The 14,402-nt window shown below is 38.1% G+C and overlaps 3 protein-coding genes and 1 pseudogene across 13 annotated transcripts; 2 read left to right on the top strand and 2 right to left on the bottom strand.

Annotated features, from left to right (window-relative positions):
• The first annotated feature begins 4 nt into the window (after positions 1–4).
• Positions 5–3,847, top strand: LOC125587671 (diphthine--ammonia ligase-like). 2 transcript variants are annotated; one of them, XM_048758574.1, is made up of 13 exons: positions 27–182; positions 289–360; positions 581–664; positions 789–868; positions 953–1,178; positions 1,265–1,297; positions 1,371–1,453; positions 1,529–1,601; positions 1,681–1,987; positions 2,060–2,391; positions 2,573–2,889; positions 2,961–3,276; positions 3,358–3,847. In XM_048758574.1, the coding sequence occupies exons 4-13, from the start codon at positions 825–827 to the stop codon at positions 3,571–3,573; spliced, it is 1,947 nt and encodes a 648-aa protein (XP_048614531.1). In that variant the 5' UTR covers positions 27–182; positions 289–360; positions 581–664; positions 789–824; the 3' UTR covers positions 3,574–3,847. The 2 variants fall into 2 exon arrangements, with proteins under 2 accessions (XP_048614530.1, XP_048614531.1); XM_048758573.1 differs by lacking the exon at positions 581–664 and having other exon boundaries at positions 5–182.
• Positions 3,848–3,973: 126 nt separating this feature from the next.
• On the top strand, positions 3,974–5,855 carry LOC106429749 (F-box protein DOR-like). 2 transcript variants are annotated; one of them, XM_013870502.3, is made up of 3 exons: positions 3,974–4,214; positions 4,384–5,266; positions 5,480–5,855. In XM_013870502.3, exons 2-3 carry the CDS (start codon positions 4,417–4,419, stop codon positions 5,629–5,631), a joined length of 1,002 nt encoding a protein of 333 aa, XP_013725956.2. In that variant the 5' UTR covers positions 3,974–4,214; positions 4,384–4,416; the 3' UTR covers positions 5,632–5,855. The 2 variants fall into 2 exon arrangements, with proteins under 2 accessions (XP_013725956.2, XP_013725955.2); XM_013870501.3 differs by having other exon boundaries at positions 4,384–5,855.
• A 1,443-nt stretch (positions 5,856–7,298) lies between these two features.
• On the bottom strand, positions 7,299–10,334 carry LOC125587673 (annotated as a pseudogene).
• A 415-nt stretch (positions 10,335–10,749) lies between these two features.
• LOC125574933 (myb family transcription factor PHL13-like) lies at positions 10,750–14,151 on the bottom strand. Of its 9 annotated transcripts, none has more exons than XM_048758579.1 (9): positions 13,746–14,151; positions 12,981–13,009; positions 12,181–12,542; positions 11,912–12,095; positions 11,740–11,816; positions 11,593–11,638; positions 11,443–11,503; positions 11,262–11,331; positions 10,750–11,159 (listed from the first exon to the last, which is right to left on the bottom strand). In XM_048758579.1, exons 3-9 carry the CDS (start codon positions 12,529–12,531, stop codon positions 10,896–10,898), a joined length of 1,053 nt encoding a protein of 350 aa, XP_048614536.1. In that variant the 5' UTR covers positions 12,532–12,542; positions 12,981–13,009; positions 13,746–14,151; the 3' UTR covers positions 10,750–10,895. The 9 variants fall into 9 exon arrangements, with proteins under 9 accessions (XP_048614536.1, XP_048614538.1, XP_048614540.1 ...); XM_048758581.1 differs by having other exon boundaries at positions 12,181–12,537; positions 13,746–14,016; XM_048758583.1 differs by having other exon boundaries at positions 13,839–14,009.
• Positions 14,152–14,402: the final 251 nt, after the last annotated feature.

Consider the following 14,402-nt stretch of genomic DNA (forward strand, 5'->3'; position numbering starts at 1 on the left):
TTCTTTTCTTAAAGTCGCCCTCAAACTCTATTGTCTGTTGACTCTCTCTCTCTCGACTACACACAGAGAAGAACCTCAAGGACTCCAACTAGAGAGACAGAGAGATGAAGGTGGTGGCTTTAGTCAGTGGCGGAAAAGATAGCTGTTATGTCATGATGAAGTGTATCCAGTACGGTCACGAGGTACGTCTTCTTCCCTGAAACTACCTCAAAGAAGAAGTTGTTTTTTTTTTTGTACTATATGTACTTCAAATCTCAATTGGGGTTTGCTTCTTTGTGTTTCCAACAGATCGTGGCATTGGCGAACTTGTTACCAGTTGATGATTCTGTCGATGAACTAGACAGCTATATGTATCAAACAGTAAGAGTCTGTCTGCTTCCTCTTTTGTCTTTAATGGTTTCAATATATATATATATGTTGATGATTGTGAGGTAAAGCTGGATACTTTAATTGAATTTGAAAAATGGTTATAAGAAAGATTTGATTTTTCTTAATCTGATACCATCATTTGTAAAATCTGAGTAGTTTTTTTTATTTTCAGAAGGCTAAGACTAGATACTGACATTAGCATGATAAACAGGCTTTATGAAACAGACTAGCCGAATGTGCGGATTTAATGGGTGGGCGAAGCTAGTTTTGACTTTGGAAATTTGGTTCAAATCGGGTTTGTAACGGAATCTGATTTGCCAATTGTTCGGGTTAAATAATATATATATTTTTTTAAAAAAACAGGCTTTATGAAATTTGGAACCTGAATTTTATTCATTGATTGAATGTCTCTTCTTCAGGTTGGCCACCAGATTATTGTGAGCTATGCAGAGTGCATGAATGTGCCATTGTTCAGAAGGAGAATCAGAGGTTCTTCCAGGTCTAGCTTCTGCTTGAGATTCTAATCCATTTTTTTTTGTTTTAGTTATAATGGATTATCATTCTGAGGATTTAATGTTTGCAGGCATCAGAAGCTTAGCTACCAAATGACACCAGACGATGAAGTGGAAGATCTGTTTGTTTTGTTAAGTGAAGTGAAGAGACAGATACCTTCCATCACGGCAGTATCGTCTGGCGCCATTGCATCAGACTACCAACGTCTGCGTGTGGAAAGTATTTGTTCAAGGTTAGGTCTTGTTTCTTTGGCGTTTTTGTGGAAACAAGATCAGACTTTACTTCTTCAGGAAATGGTAAGCCAAAGAAGTTACACTCAGTCTCAAATCTTTTCTTTTGTGAATTTGTCTTCTTTAATTAGTTTTTTTTCGTTTACTTGCAGATAGCTAATGGGATCAAAGCTATTCTAGTAAAGGTACTATTATATTTTCATGCTTTTATTAACATCAACATCTGTATATGTTTATGGTTTTCTTTCATGTTAACAGGTGGCGGCAATAGGGTTGGATCCTTCTAAGCATTTAGGGAAAGACTTAGCCTTCATGGAGCCATATCTTTTGAAGTTAAAAGAGTATGCCACAGTTCTCTTTTATTAGCTAGTTGTGTTACATTGATTATGTGGCTTCTGAATGTATCTTTGCTTAAGGTTATATGGAAGTAATGTTTGCGGTGAAGGAGGAGAATATGAGACTCTGACTCTCGATTGCCCGCTTTTCACTGTATGTCTTCTTAGCAATGCTGTGTTCATTGTGTTTCATCACATTTATTTGTAGCTTTGACAATTTCTGTTTTCTTTAGAATGCGAGAATCGTGCTTGATGAATTTCAAGTTGTGCTACACTCTCCAGATTCTATTGCACCTGTTGGAGTTCTTCATCCAACGACCTTCCATCTCGAAAAGAAAGACTCTAATTCTCTTGAGAAGAAGGAACCAGGTTTGGTGTTTGAGGTACAAGGAGATGGTCCCAACACACCAGAATCTACTCGCCAACCAGATAATGGAACCGTGGAACATACAAGAAACAGAGTTAGCTTATCAAAGACCGGGAAAGAAAACACATTCTCCATCTGCTGCTGGCTGGAAGATTCTAGTCAATCTTCCACAGGTAACTCCAGAATCAAACTAAATCTTCAAGTTGCCTCCCACAAGAACTTGATATTTGCTTCTCTTTGAACAGGTCTGAGAGAAGATCTTGAGACCGCTCTTAAAGAAACCGAGTCTCAGCTTCTGAAACAAGGATTCAACTGGCAGAACGTCTTGTACATTCATCTTTACATCTCTGATATGAGTGAGTTTGCCGCAGCCAATGAGACGTATGTGAAGTTTATCACACATGAGAAGTGCCCTTTTGGTGTTCCTTCACGTAGCACAATAGAGCTTCCTTTGGTACAAGCTGGTCTTGGAAAAGCTTACGTTGAGGTTTTAGTGGCAAATGACCAAAGCAAAAGGGTTCTCCATGTGCAAAGTATCTCCTCCTGGGCACCTAGCTGCATCGGACCTTATAGTCAGGTGAAAATTTATGACTTTATATTCCAATCTATTTTTCTATTGGTTAAAATATGGTTATGTGTATAGATAATGATGGTTTTGTTTAGAAAATATACAAAATTAAATGACAATTAAAATGAAATAGAGAGAGTAAAATTTTATTATCAGCAAACTCATTCACTGTAATACTTTTTCTCTTCAGGCGACTTTGCACAAGGGTGTTCTTCACATGGCTGGTCAGTTAGGGCTTGACCCTCCCACGATGAATCTTAGAAACGAAGGCGCAGTTGCTGAGCTGAATCAAGCATTGACGAACAGTGAGGCGATAGCTGAGGCTTTTAGATGCTCAATCTCTTCATCAGCTCTTCTCTTTGTGGTGTTCTGTTCAGCACGCACGGAGGAATCAGAGAGGAGCCAACTTCATGAGAAGTTTCTTTCTTTCTTAGATTTGGCAAAGTCTTCTCGGAGGGTCCTTGATCCTATCTTCCTTTACATCCTTGTCCCTGATCTTCCAAAAAGGTATTAAACAACGGAAGAGAATATAATATTACTGGTCTGTGAATTTTAAACACTGAACTTTTGTTCTGCAGGGCTCTTGTTGAAGTAAAACCTGTCTTATACGTTCAAGAAGATTCAGAGACCGACGATGAAACAAGACAAGATCAGTTTGGTGAAGGAGACTACGGCTGTTGGGGGTATAAGCCAGAGGAATGGCACCAAGACTGTGTGCAGAAACGAGTTGTTGATGGGAAAATATGTGTGACCATTCTCTCCATCTCAACCGAAGTGATGAAGAAGCTTCATGAACCTAAAGAGGAACAACAACTGGAGAGAGTAACGAGATTTTGTGTATATCTTCTCAACAAAACCTTGTATGAAAATTCATTCTCTTGGAATGACACTACGGTGAGAATGAGTTTCTTCATAAACAATGTCAGTTTTTTCATCCAAAGCATTGCTTATATCTTCTTCTTTTTGTTGATGCAGAGCTTGAGGATACATTTCTCTACAAGTCTAGGTGTGTCCGTAAAGAGATTATTCAACGTTTTTGAAACTGCATTCAAAGAGCTTAACGAGATGAGCCCTGAAGGTAGAGTCGCCAAAGAACCTATATTCAATCTCGTCCCGGTCCTTGGTGCTGGAAACTCTTCTGCTTCGCTCGACAACATAATCACATGTGAACTATTTTCCCTAAGGTCGTAACTTTCCTTATCTCACAAGAAACACAAAACTTTACTTTTATCATCTTTAAGCAGACTCTCCTCTTCAATGGGTTTCCACTGAACAAGTGCCTTACCTGCCGTTAGCCACTTGAATGGCACAATTTTTTGGGCTCTCGTTTCATTATCGTATGAACAATATGTAGTTGTGTTTTGTTTACAATGAAAAAAACCACACCATGTTTGTTTTGTTTAATATGGTTAGTGCAAAACTGCAGAGGTTGCAGTATTCTGAATCAAGGATATTATTTACTCTTCTTGTCGGATCTTGTCCACTGCATTCTGCAGAATTGCCTCGATTGGATTCAAAGATGTTTCACTTTTTGAGCCATCACTGAGGCCTTGTGAAAAGGCTTTGGTAATGTTCTTGTTTATTTTCTCTTGTAATGCCACCTTCTTTCTGATCTAATCCGTCTAGCGCCTTTCGAATACTTCTTCCACTTCAAACCTTCTTGTCCAGCTAGAGTGTCTGATGTAACACAACCTTGACCAGCTCTCCTCTTCAAAGTCAACGTATCCTGCCTGAGATGAACAGAACCAAGACCAATTCCAACAAGGTTATTGAACGTTGTCATTGACTCCGTACGTACATCCTCGCCGCCTCTGTTCTCTCGAAAGAAGATAGTAAGTTTGAATCCGTAATTGTTTGAAAGTTTGAATCTGTAATTGTTTGATTCTATAAACATTTGATTTTAGCCTTTTAGGTTCAGCAAAGCTCAAAAAAATTGTGTTTAGAGGATTTGCTTTCATCATGCGTGTCTGGTTTAACATTATGTGTTGTATCATCCGTTAGGCACTAGTTGAGTTGCTTGCTATCCAAGGGACCATGAAACCACGGAGGCAGCGCAAGGATCGTAGAACCAGCAGCAGCCTTGTTGATACTGACCAACAACATTCATCACTGCCGCTCCCAATCGATCTCACGATCGACATCTTCTCCAGGCTATCCCTCAAGTCCGTCGCCATCTGTCGTTGCGTATCCAAGCCCTGGGCCTTGGTACTTGGCCGTTCTGATTTCAGGGATCTGCGCTTGACAAGGTCTCAGGCTCGCCCGCGGCTACTGTTCGCCTTTTGGGAAGGTAATAACCTCTTCTTCCTCTCTTCACCTCAACCTCAGAGTCCTGATGAGATGTTGTCTGTTGCGGCCGATCATCACATGAGTTTCTCCTTTGATCACCCTGTCAAAGATATATCTGCAAGTGTCAATGGCCTTGTATGTGTCCGTATTAGTGGTCACCGGTTCGTAAATGGAAGGAGATTCAAGGTGGAGGAGTCGGTGTTATGTAACCCCAGCACGGGACAGTCACTTACTATACCCAAAGTGAAGACAAGGAAGAGGGTTGGGATAGTAAGCTTACTCGGGTATGATCCCGTTGAGAAACTACACAAGGTATTGGGAATGATTTGGCTTCTTCACAAAGGCACAACTATGGAGCATCAAGTGCTTACATTAGGAGGAGGACGAGGAAGTGATGAGAAATTGACATGGAGAATGGCTGAATGTGGCATCCCATGTCCATGTCCTTCTTCTTCGGGTACACAGAATATATGCATTGGTGGTGTTTTCTATTACATCGAGGCTCATATGATAATTTGCTTCGATGTTAGAACTGAGAAGTACAGCTTTGTTAAGCACCCGAAAAGGAAACTGCATCATCGGCTGCTAGACTGCAACGGTAAATTGGCTTTAGTACCATTGGGCAAAAGTTATTATTTCGATAGTGAAACTGTTAAGATGTGGGTTCTAGAAGACCCCGAAAGACATGAGTGGTCCAAACGTGTTTACACATTGCCCCCTATGTGGAAAGATGTAGTTGATCCAGAGGAGTCGTTAGTGATTGTTGGAGTGACTGGTCCTAATGAATTCTTTATGTCGTCCGAATATTCAGGTGAGCCTTTCCAGGTTTACTACTGCAATTTCGACAAGGAGACTGTAACAAGAGTTGTAATCCAAGGAGTGGGAGCGTTAAGGAGTGGCATGGGGTATTCTATTTACACCTATCTGAACCATGTGGAGGATGTGAAGCTTATGGAATTATAAGGATAAGCATCAGATTTTAAGAATTTTTATGGAGAAACTATCGGTCTCAAAGCTCGTCCATCATATTGAGGCCTTGTGAAAACTCCTTGTTTATTGCTCTTGTAATGTCACCTTACTTTTGAAATTCCTTATCATCATTACATGTTTCGGTTAAGGAGCAAATGATTTCAATAGAAGCCATGGAACATGAACTCCAATAGTAAAAAAGTTTTTATTTTATTCTATCCGGTTCACTGTTTTCACACACAGATTTTAATTATCAGATATCATCAGGTCTGAACGCATATACCATCAGTTTGGTGGATATATCATCAAGCCCCTACATACTTTTTTGTTTTGTGGTGGTAGTTAACCCCTTGATTTCATCAAATAACCAATTCAGGTTAAGAAACAATCAAAATGGCCAAGTTTGAAACTCTGGACGGTCAAGACATTGCTTTTATGAGATGTGAAAATAGAACAGTAAGATAGTGATGGTTTACTATCAGTGGAAAACTTAAGGAGGGAGGTATTAATTAACCATATAGTGTCAAATAGCACATGAAAACTCTCCTCTTTAAATATTGGCATTACTTTCAATCATCTTTTATTATCTATGAACACCCTCCTTTGTTTTGTTCTCAAAACTTTCTTCTTCTTTTTTTGTTTTTTTTATTTGGCCAAAGTTCTGAAAACTTTCAAGAGCCTTCTTGTCTCAGAAAGCAAAAGCACCTTTTCAAGTTTCTCTCCACAGCTACAAGATATGGCAAAGGTACAACAAGATCATTTCTTTTTCTTTTCTTCATTCCCATTTTTTTGATCAAATCATGCATCACTTGATTTTTTTAAGATGAGTTTTTGGCCATGTGATCAGCAAACCATGGTGCTGAAAGTGAATATGAGCAGTGAAAAATACAGGACCAAAGCCATGAAGATTGTAGTAGGAGCATCCGGTAAACTTAAACAATCAAACAAAACAACATCACAAAAATAAAATAAAAACACAAAAGCCTAATGAAAAAGAATGACTACGTTTTCAGGAGTTAAGGGAGTGCGGTTGGAGAAAGAACAAGGGAAGCTTATGGTGGAAGGAGAGGGAGTGGATGTACTTGAGCTTGCTCGAACTCTGAAGAAGAAAGTAGGCAAAACTGAGATCATCAAAGTTTCTTAATAAGTCTAATCCCCTTTTTTTCTACACAACACTACCCTTATATCTAATTATTCTAAGTGGTTTTCTGGTTTCATGATGATGTGTTCTTGTTGGGGCAACATTTGACACGCTTTCTTTTCCAGTTTCTAGTTTATGGATATATTTCACTTGTTTGAAAATCACTAGATTTCAGTTTGCTATCTGTTGTTGGATGAACTCTGTTGCATTATGAAAGTTATGAACATTTTATAGTAATGGTTGTTAAACTTTCCATAAAAAGGTTGTTGTGGCAGCATTAGTATCATATACAACACCGCTCTTACTAAACCAACCAAAACGATCTTTACTACTACTACTATGGTTTACTACTAGCTTGGATCTAAGATTTATCAATGCAGTTAACTACTCCCTAAAGCAGATATTTTGAGCTTGGATAACTTTGTCAATGCCTCTTCTAAGGGCTAAGGGCTCACTGATGATCTCGTCTTTCCTACCCTCTGGATAAAACCCCACAAAGCAAGAAATAAACACATAAAAGTATAAGAACTCCTAAAAGTATTATTTTATTCTATCCTGTTCACTATTGTTATATCCCAATTTGAGAAAATATACAATTCCTTTTGAAGTCGAAACTAAGAAGGAAACAAAAAAATATCTGTCTGCTTTCTTTGTCTTCATCAAATTCAGCTTCAGTTAGGAGCAACACATCTTTCTTGCAATACAAGATGCACTTGATGAACTCTACAAGAAAGCTTATATACATAAACCAATTGTGGAATTAGGAGCCTCACTTGGCAGTCTTTTAGCTCTTCCAGTGTACACACTGGTTGCGCCACCTCCAACCCAACGATTGAGAACGAAGCGCTCAGTGTTTGGCTTAAAAACATTAAACCGATTGTCTCTAAGTGTCATGAAACAACCTCCTAATCTGATCCACGCTTGCTGGAATCAATGTCACTGGACATCGCTTGTACTGTTTAAATCAGAATACCGACATAAGCTTTTATATCAAGGGAGTGGTTACTGGGAATATAGAGAAAATATTTGGAGAACTTACCTGTGAAACATACTTGAATACGCAAGAATAGCAGAAGACAAATCCAGAGACTGTTACAACTGATGGGTTTGCAAGTTTTTGCAAGCATAACGCGCAGAGAGTCCTGTCAGGAGGTAGAGGGATTCCTTCTTTAGCCACCTGTTTGAGAGAAACCAAACGACAGTTACAAAGCTGAGTGAGCTATAGAACATTAGTTTCAGAAAATGCTACCAATTGATATGAATATCTTTGGGGATGGAGGAGGTGGAGGTGGAGGGTACACGGTAGGAGCTGTCAATCTCTCTTCAGCTGATTGATACCACCACTCCATCATCTACAGAACGGAGAAAAAAAAGAATGAGACACTTATGTTCAAATAAAATATGTATGGGATAAAAACTCTACCGAGAGAGATAAAGCCAAAAGAATAGCAATAGCTTAATTGCATTAACTTGTGGCTGTAGAATACAAAATCCAGTCCAATGTGATTAAAGCTCACATTTTATAAAGAAATCTCCTTCAGAATATGGTGGGAGGTTTCAAGACGGTAAAACAAGAGAAGAATTGTAAACAGGAAAGTTTATGCCTTATGGGTACTTACTTTAAAGATAAAAACTGCTGCAATTAAACCGGTTTGGGCGTAGTCAAGCACCACATATGAACAGCTGAGAAGTGCCCCTTGCACTGTCTAGATTAATATTCAGTAATGTCAGATGTTGGATCATTAATGTGTAAGCAGTAGAATGAATCAGCTAATCTCATTCTTTAAATTACGGGAAGATTAAGATAAGTGAAATCTTACTTTAAACCATGGAGGACCACGAAGTCTCTCACGCTCATGGTTCCTTATCTTTGAAATACTTGAAGATGTATCCATCTATCTTGGCATTAAAAGAGCAAGACATAACACATCTAGTCAATGATCTTCTTGCAGAAATTTCAAGAAAAAAATAAGGAAGAATGTGGATACCAGTTCTTGCCCTGTAGCTCGACAAACTTGAATCCCAAGAGCTTGAAGCACGAGGGAATAAAATCCAGTAGCGTCCAGTAGATACAGGAGCTGGTAAGTGAATGATAATCCTGCACAGAGAAGCCCAGATCATCCCAGATAAGTTAAACTATATAAAGATGCCAGAGAACCATTATGAATCCTCATATCATATTAAAGCAAACGCTGGCTCAGTGTACATTACTCAGAACCATCCAGAAATGTACTAAAAAACATGGAATGTGGTTCCAATTCAGAACATCAAGATTACCAACTCTAGGCATGAAGCTCAACCTAACTAATATAAAGAATCATATCAGCTAATATACTAAACATCCGTGCTTTACATAAATCTGAAATTACCTTCACTTGATGCATGTATCCAAGGATAGCACACAGCTACAAACTTTTTAATCTTCGTAGCTAACTGTACTCGAACAGAAAGCTCCTGATTCCCACTATTCCCTCTTGGAACAACTGGTTCCTCTCCTTGGTCCTCTGTTCCCCACAACTCTCCCGGAGCCTAGCTTCCCTTTCCTTGTTATATATACCATGCAACTTCGATTTAAATTACGGTAACACAACCTAACAAAAAAAAAAGGCACTTATCAAAAAGTAGTACCAAGCTTTAAAGGCACAAAGCTTTTTATGCCTTTGGATAGAGACAGTACCAGAAACACAACGGAGAGGATCCTCTGACGTTTCTCTAAACCGGAACGTTGAACTTCTTCACCAGAACCTTTGCTTAATCTCAATCTCACTGACTTCCTCCTTAAACCATACAATGATTCAGCAAACGAAGCATCTGAAAACAAACAACTCATTCAAAAAAAACTAAACTTTATACACATTCACTCTCCTCCAATCCCAAACACATTGATCCAGAATCTAACCTGTGGTTCTTAAGCTATGTCCTTCGAGAACAAGCATCAGAGAAGCAAAGAACTCATCCTCGTAGTCTAAGATTCTATGAAGAAACGATCTTCTCAATGCAAAAACCTACAAACAAACAAAAAACCAACGAACATGAATATGTAATAGAATCTCAAAGCTAAGAAGAAGGAAGAGTTATTTGAAATTTTACGCCGAGGGAGTATGTGAGAGAGGCGCGGAGGCTAGCTGGAAGCTGCTGAGCTGCGGCCATCTCGAAGAAGGTAGGGCGCGTGCCATCACCTCCTACCTGAAACAGCATCTTCTTCTTGATTACTTGATAAAGGCGAGACCTTTAGCTTTCTCCAGAATTGCAGAATTTTTGTGGGAGAAGATCGATGAAGCAGAAGGAAAAGAAAAACGTATTTCGAGAGAGAGTTATATTATTAAGTCGTAAAGCCACGTCAGCAACACTACAATAGCTGACTCGTCAGCCGACAGTAGTCCAGCTCGACAACGATTTGTCCATGTCAGTCATCTCATCACCAATTAAAAGTTGATTAGTTGGGTCTCTGCTGATGCGAGTAGGTTCGGTTTTGGTTCGAAAATTTCGGTTTGTGTATTTCAATTTTTGGTTTTCTTGGTTTTAGAATTTAAGAACTGTCTGGTTATTTACAAAATTCGGTTTGATTATTTAAGTTTTATGGTTTGGATAGCAAAATTTAAAAAACTAGCCAATATCCGGAAAAAATTGGATTTAGTCCGATTCTTTGGGTAATTTTGGATAATACAGATGAAATATGGAATAATTCGAGTTTCATATTAAATATTGGATAACTTGGTTGTTTGAATAAAATTTTGGGTAAAAACTATTCGGATAATTCGGGTTTTCAAGTATTTCAGTTCATAAACATATTTAGGTTCGATTTTGGTTTGTTTTTTTTTGTTTTTAGTTCGAAAAATATAAGATCTGGCCGAATATTTATGAAATACGGTTTGTTTCAGTTATTTTGATTCGGTATGGTTTAATTTTTTTGTTTTGGATAAATGTGTCCATTCCTAGGTGTGAGTTTCACATTAAGCAACAAGAGGAAGAGCAATGAACATGTTTTTGTAAATGCAATTACAAAACTTAACTTTAGTTCCAAGAGAAACATGTCTCCTATACAAAAAAAGAAACTTCAAGCGCAAGTCACTAGGTCAGTGTCATCACTTCCAACTTCTGCAGTCACAATATGTCTTTAATCTTCTCTAACTCGTTTCTTAGTAGCCAAAGAGGGATACCCGCTCTGATCCAATGTGCCAGAATCACTCTGCAGTCTCTCAGTTATTGACACTTGTGAAAGGTCTGGTGATGGAGCTGAAGAAGTGTCAGCTTCTGGCATTAATGATGAGCCAGAAGAAGAGCCTATTTTCTTCTCTTGCATCTTCTGTTGTTGTTTCTCAATCATCATCTGGAGATACCGACCTTGTTCCTCAATTTGTAACTGTAACGTTCTTTGGACCTGGCATTGTATTAAGACCAACATCTTCAGACAAAAAAACGGAGAGGAAAGAACACAGTTTTTGTTTCATGTAAGCTTCTTTTGACGAAGTTGGAATCATACCTCAAGTTGCTCATGGAGTTTTTTCTGAACTTCCATTTGTAACCGTAGAGCTTCAGTGATCTCAATGCTCCTGAAGAAGAAGAAGAAGAAGACAAAGAACAAAATCGTCAGTATTATAAGTACAAACTTCCTTGTGCTTACATAGTCTGTTCTGAAGGAAGAACTGAAGTTTATAGCTTACGTCTTCAAGTCAAGAGACTTGATATCTTCAATGGTCTTCAAAGTCTTCAGTGGAGGTTTTTCTGTTCAAACAAGGAAAGCAAATTTAGTATAGAGACTTGTTTCCTCACACACAAGATCTCTTAGATGGCATCAAAGCTTGTAAGAGTACCTGTATCTACTGAAATCTCCGGTTTATACCTAGCCGTTCTGTATTTCTGGAGAGAAGTCAAACAATACAAAGACGGTTCAGATTACAAATGGGAAAAGCTAATGCATATAAACCAAAAAAAATGAGATAATAAGAACAAATAATAACCTGCAAATGGCTTTTGACATGGTATATGGTCAGCCCTGGGCTATTGATGAGCTTCAATACAGCCTTAGGTGTGGCTCCTATGGTTTTGCAGTTATAAGCAATAGTAAGTCTTTAAGCTAAAATTTGCATCCATGAGAAGAGAGAGAGAAAAGAAAAGGGGGGGCTCACGCACGTTCACTACCGCCTAGCTGATTGATAGCATCAACAAATGCTTCATGGAGTTCAGGCGTCCAACGCATTCGTTGCTTAGATGTCATTGAACTAGCTTGTGGGCTTTTGGCACTCGAAGGATCCACCTGATGCTGAGTACTGACTACTATCTCTTGCCTAGCTATATCACAAGAAGGTGTTGGTATCTGCAACACATCATGAGAGCTTCTCTTAATAAGAATCTTGAGGCCAATAAATAGATATAGAGAGATTTAGCTGCATAAAACAAACCTTTGAATCTTGGTTGAGGACATTAGGATCACCTAGAAGCTCCGACCAGTTAGGTCCCAGACCATCACCGACAGAGATCATCTGATTGGCCCAGTCTGGCCATTCGCTTTTCGCTCTGCTGCTCTCTGCTTGTGGAGGAAAGTCAAAGAACCCTTGAAGCTGGTCTTCAGGCCAGCTCACATCTCTCTGCTCTTGAGGTTGATTAGTCACCGGCAAGGGTTGTGTTTCCACGGATTGTCTGGTCTGCGAGGAGCTTCTTTCATGTGATGAAACGTAAGTGCCATTGCAGAAGCCAGAAGAAGTGCCACCAGAGACCAGAGGAAACACTTGGCAGGGTACAGGGTTGTTCATCGGTTCCTGTCCTGATGATGAAACCCACAAAGAGTTAGGGGACTTATGGTGATTGTATCTCTCATCTAGAGTTGCGGGAAGAAGAGGGAAAAAGGAAGACATGGCTGTTGGTGGAAAACCGAAATCACCAGTAAGTGTCATAGAGGGAAGATTAGCTACAAATATTAACAGAGAAGTGTATTGGCTTTAGCAAATGAAATGAGACTCACTATCAGTAACTTATATACACAGAAATGAATCTAAAGAACATAAACTGTTGAATAAAATTCCCTTGCCATAATTGAAATCCTTTAGTCTTTTCTTCCTTTCAAAAAAAAAAACATTCTCAAAGAATATTCTTCACTTTTGGTTTTGCCTTGGATCATAAAGAAAAATCTAAAGCTTTTAACAAATATTAACACAAGAGGAAAGATTAAAAGGGAACAGGAAGAAAATGCTAATATTCTTACCCAAAACAAAACTTGTTTCAGCCAGGAAGCTATCATGGAAATGACAGATGCATCAAAATCAAAATAGTGGACCACAAAATAAGATATTGGAATCAAATGCAAGCAACTGGGAAACGTCCCATTTGGGAAAAGAAAGAAAGGAAAAAGGCAAAATGGCTTTTGGTAAACCACAGAGACAATCAAAGGATTAGAGTCACTATGAACACATTTTATCATTCAATCAATTAACCCCTTATCAAAATTGACACGTCAAGAAATTAGAATCTTACAGAGAACTAAATCTAAAATGAAATAGCTTTGACCAGTGAATAGAAACGATTCTTGGATCATAACAAAGTCACAATCATAAGATTGAACTTTCTTATCGTCCATGAAAAAAAATCATATATACCTTTTGCTTTAAAATTTTCAAGAGAAAAAAAATAAACAGAACATAGAGCCAACCAATTGAAGAGAAACAGCACTTTAAGCTGAATCAAAATCTTGAGATTATACTTTCTTATCCTCCATGAAAAAAAAAAATCAGACCTTTTGCTTGAAAATTTTGAAAAAACAGAACATTAGTGAACCAATACCACATCAACAAGAGACAATAAACGAACAGAATCAGCAAATTTAATGACTTTAAGCTGAGCTAAAAAAAAAAATCAATAACAGATCAAACGGACAATTAGTTAGTGTTCATTTCTCTTCCCTCCACAAATCATAAAGAACAAAAAAAAACAATCAGCTAACTCTCTGAAGAGATACATAAACATAACTCACCGATTGTCTAAGAATGCCGACAGTGAGTTAATGGATTATAGAATCTCCTCACACCCAAAAAAAAAAGGAAAGAAAAAGACAGAATCTTCTTACTCGACCAAGCAACACAGAATCCAATACCAAAAGAGCTTTTAATCCTTGAATGATTGAACTAAACCAAATTTTTTTTGTCCTTTTAAGTATTTATCTTCTCCCAAACAAAACAAAACTATTTTTCTCTTCCTGAATTATTTGAGAAGACTATAAAAGGAGATTCATTATGTAGAGCAGAGTCAATAAACGAAAGGCCGTGTTATATAAAATGAAGCGTATGTGGGGTCCATCTGATGTTTGCTTCTATTTTGATTGGTCGAGTGTTGCTCGGTGCTTATAACGTCAAGGCACTACCCAATATTCATTTTTAGACATTTTCATAATGTTTGACCTAACCTAGTAGCAGTTTTTAATTTGCTTGATTCTAATTGATTTTCTATTGACATCAGAAAAAAAACTATCTATATTATCCATCGAAAGTGATAGAAGAAAATTATTTTGTTGGACCAATACCCAATCCTGTTAGTACACGAGACTAAAGACTAAAGCATATTGTTAATGTTCATTTCACAGGTTCAACTAAAGAAAATAATACACATAAGTAATAATAATTTATTATTCCGC

Source organism: Brassica napus, chromosome C5 (assembly GCF_020379485.1).
Source record: "Brassica napus cultivar Da-Ae chromosome C5, Da-Ae, whole genome shotgun sequence".
Classification (NCBI taxonomy): Eukaryota; Viridiplantae; Streptophyta; class Magnoliopsida; order Brassicales; family Brassicaceae; genus Brassica; species Brassica napus.

Excerpts from the sequence above, each read along its gene's own strand:
- LOC125587671 (XM_048758573.1), top strand. The coding sequence starts at position 105 with ATGAAGGTGGTGGCTTTAGTCAGTGGCGGAAAAGATAGCTGTTATGTC. Across the intron at positions 869-952 it reads AGAATCAGAGGTTCTTCCAG|GCATCAGAAGCTTAGCTACC; the intron begins GTCTAGCTTCTG and ends TAATGTTTGCAG. Across the intron at positions 1,602-1,680 it reads TCGATTGCCCGCTTTTCACT|AATGCGAGAATCGTGCTTGA; the intron begins GTATGTCTTCTT and ends TGTTTTCTTTAG.
- LOC106429749 (XM_013870501.3), top strand. The coding sequence starts at position 4,417 with ATGAAACCACGGAGGCAGCGCAAGGATCGTAGAACCAGCAGCAGCCTT.
- LOC125574933 (XM_048758575.1), bottom strand. The coding sequence starts at position 12,672 with ATGACACTTACTGGTGATTTCGGTTTTCCACCAACAGCCATGTCTTCC. Across the intron at positions 11,817-11,911 it reads TCAGCTAGGCGGTAGTGAAC|GAGCCACACCTAAGGCTGTA; the intron begins GTGCGTGAGCCC and ends GCAAAACCATAG. Across the intron at positions 11,504-11,592 it reads GGAGATTTCAGTAGATACAG|AAAAACCTCCACTGAAGACT; the intron begins GTACTCTTACAA and ends TTGTTTGAACAG.